The sequence below is a fragment of the Struthio camelus genome, chromosome 16, assembly GCF_040807025.1.
Source record: "Struthio camelus isolate bStrCam1 chromosome 16, bStrCam1.hap1, whole genome shotgun sequence".
Taxonomy (NCBI): Eukaryota; Metazoa; Chordata; class Aves; order Struthioniformes; family Struthionidae; genus Struthio; species Struthio camelus.
The window spans coordinates 8,872,678-8,875,862 of NC_090957.1; the positions used below are offsets into that span (position 1 = coordinate 8,872,678).

At 51.9% G+C, this 3,185-nt stretch overlaps 1 protein-coding gene across 1 annotated transcript; it reads left to right on the plus strand.

Annotated features, from left to right (window-relative positions):
• Window positions 1–661: 661 nt before the first annotated feature.
• LOC104147501 (fibrinogen-like protein 1-like protein) lies at window positions 662–2,193 on the plus strand. The gene is made up of 2 exons (XM_068910319.1): window positions 662–734; window positions 1,640–2,193. The coding sequence occupies exons 1-2, from the start codon at window positions 662–664 to the stop codon at window positions 2,191–2,193; spliced, it is 627 nt and encodes a 208-aa protein (XP_068766420.1).
• The last annotated feature ends 992 nt before the right edge of the window (window positions 2,194–3,185 follow it).

Below are 3,185 nucleotides of genomic sequence, written 5' to 3' on the forward strand. Positions count from 1 at the left end.
GGGACCTGTTCCTTCACAGCTTGGAGCTTCAGAGGGCATTCCCATGTAGACTCCATGGGTGAGTGCAGGCTTGGGAAGTGGAGCACTCCTTGCTAGCAATGGGAAGAGCATGGGCAGGGCAGCCCAGCAGTGTGGAGAGGCTCTGCTCTCTCTTCTTCACACACTAATGGCAAATGGTGGCACCCATGCCTGCTGAGGGCGGTGCTCGGCTGCCACCCCCTCAAACAGCAGCAGCTCATGTGCTGTCTTTTGGCTCATCCCAGGCAACCCATTGCTTTGGGTTCTTCAGGAACGTCTCCCTGTGAGAATCTGGCTCAGCCAGCTGTCAGGTGCTTTGCTCTATCCCCCCAATCTCACATATGGCTTTTTGAGAGCTGGCCAAGTCCAAAAGGCAAGGATGTCTAGCCCTTGGGCAAATGAGCTGAGGCCTTTTGGCAGGCTCTCTAACTCAAAGGGACCAATCTGTTGTTGCACAGCACACTTGTTGCATTCCTGCATCCCTCATGGTCGTGTTATGCTGGGCAGTGCGGGAGCAATTGGATTTCTCAGCTCTCTGGAGGGAGGGTCATGTCTAAGCTTGTCTCCACTTTCTCCCTTTCTAGCAGCCCAGTGCCTTTTAGTCCTTGCTTGTGTGCTGGTTGTGGCCACTCCAGGCCTCGCAATGAATACAAAAACCCTAAACATCTTCAAGAGATCTCCCTCCAATACTTCGGTGAGCGCTCTGAAGAAAACCAGTACGTAGCATCCAGTGGGCATCTCAGTGCCCTCATCACTAACCCCTTTCCTTTTCCATGGTCTGGGTCAGCCCGGCTGGGGCACAGCTCCAGCCAGTGCTCTGGGCTGGTGGAGGCTTGGCAAAGAAATGACTGCAGAAGAGTGTGTGATGGTGCTTCAGATCTGAAAAACACCTCCATGGTGTGTAGGCAGGTGAGCTGGGGAGAGGCTGCATCAGCCCCAAGCGCTGCTCATTTGGGGAGAGAAGCAGGGCCCATCTGGCTGGATGACATTAATGGCAGCGGGAGGGTGCCTCCCTAAGTGCAAGTTGAAGTCATGGGGAGACCAAACCTGCCAGCACAGTGAGGATGCAGGTGGTGTGTGCTCTGATACAGAAGGCTCCAGGTAGAGAAGGACCTTACAACTTCCCAGGCCCTTTACCTGCTCCAGGATGAAAGACTGTGTGTATGAGGGGGTGTAACCAATGCAGGCTGTGGGGTGTGTGTGTGTGTTTGTGTGCAGGCCCCTGGGGGGTGAATGTGTGTGCAAAGGGGACATGGTTCTCTTATTCCTTCACTCACAGGCAGGGGCAAGATCCTCTCCACCTGCCGCCTCAGCATACTCTGCTTTAGGTGGCCTTTTTCAGGAGGACCAGAGGATCCCACCAGTGTCCATATCACTCTCCTGGCCTGATACTAGCATAGTATCCCAGTTGTCCTTTGGGGAGAGGAGCAGGCTGCTGAGGCCAACCTACTCTCACCTTGAGGCAAGGCCAGGCAGCTAGGTACATCGATCTCTCTGGATTGGGACAGCTGAGAAACTCTCGGGTGCTCTAGCCAGGTGTCCATCTCTCCTGCCACAGGGAAAGACATGGTCTTGTCCTGTTGCACAGACTCTTGTTAAATTGACTTCTCTCCTGTCCTAGGTTGGCCCAAAGACTGCAGCGAGATCCCCACTGGCAGTCCCAGTGGCATCTACATCATCAAGCCCGCAGGACTCCACTACCTTCTGGTGTACTGTGAAATGAATGTAACAAAGGGAGGCTGCCAGAGGAATCGGCATGACACACCCGTCACCTGGGCCGAGTCCTGGAGCACCTACAAGTACGGCTTTGGGAATGTGCACAGTGAGTACTGGCTGGGCACTGAGTACATCTATCAGATTGCCAAGCAGAAGGTCTACCAGGTCAAGTTTGTCATCCGGGATGCCACAAACACCACCAAGTTTGCAGACTACAATCTCTTCAGTCTGGAAGATGAATCCCATGGCTACCGTTTGAGACTGGGCTCCTACACAGGGACGGCGGGGGATGCCATGACCTCAGACAATCCCAACAATGTGCACGACAACATGAAGTTCTCCACAAAAGACCGGGATCAGGACACTTACAGTAAGAACTGTGCCTACAGCTATGAGGGTGGGTGGTGGTACTCAGCATGTTATTCTGTACGGCTGAATTTCAAGGGTGGCATGACATGAGGCAGCTTGTGCACTGGGAACTGCAAATCCTCTCTCATCCTCATCAAACCAGCTCCCTACCATTAGCAGTTCATCTCCTGCCTGTCTGCACGAGGCATATGGCCAGACCAGGACTCTACTGGGCCCCTCTTTGCTGCTTGGAGGTTGGGGGCGAATGAGGATATCCTTGCATGTCAGGAGCTGCTTTCTTCTTGTCTTCTTCTACAAAGTAGCACGTCTCCCTGCTTGGTCTCTGGCCTTTCGCCTGTGCTGAGTTTTTAGGGACCACTAGTAGAACAAGACTGCAAACATTGCAGTTTCCAAACAAGCTCCTTCTGGGGAGAAAGAACACTGTGCTCAGAAACTGAAAGCCCTCCTCATCCAGCAAGGTCCCATTCACCTCTCTGCTTTGAGGCCATAGATGAATACCAGTGATTTCAGCAGAAAATTATCCTTCATCACTAGCTGAGAACCTGACCTCAGCAGCTCTGAGAACAGGCAGAACCTGCATGCACCATGTCTCTGCTGTAGTCTGTATTCCTCCTGTAGAATAAAATTGCTTTCCAGAACTTTCATTGGGATGTACAAATCCCTGTCATTTGTTTGTGAACTGCCCCAGATTGCTTCTGGCTTATCCCCAGGAGCTAATCTTTGAGTCCTGATGTAGTAAGAAAAGACTCTTAAAGGAGTATTTTTATAACAACTCAAATGGGAAATTAAAGACAAAACTTGCACTTAAGACAGTTGGGTTTCAAGGTTGGGATCTTTCAAAAAGGGGAGGCAGGACCATGTGGCCAAGAGCAAGTGCTGAGAGTGGGAGGGAAGCATCAGCTCAGTTCAGCCATGCTAGCCATAACCTGAAGTTAACTATGGCTGCCTGGCCGAGGTCAGCATCATCCTGCATTATGTTAAGCTTCTGAATGCTGGCCCAGGTCTTGTCAGGGTTCACTGGGAGGTCACTGGGAGAGGAGAGAGTTAGGTGACATCTCTCTTGCACTGCATAACCCAATAGT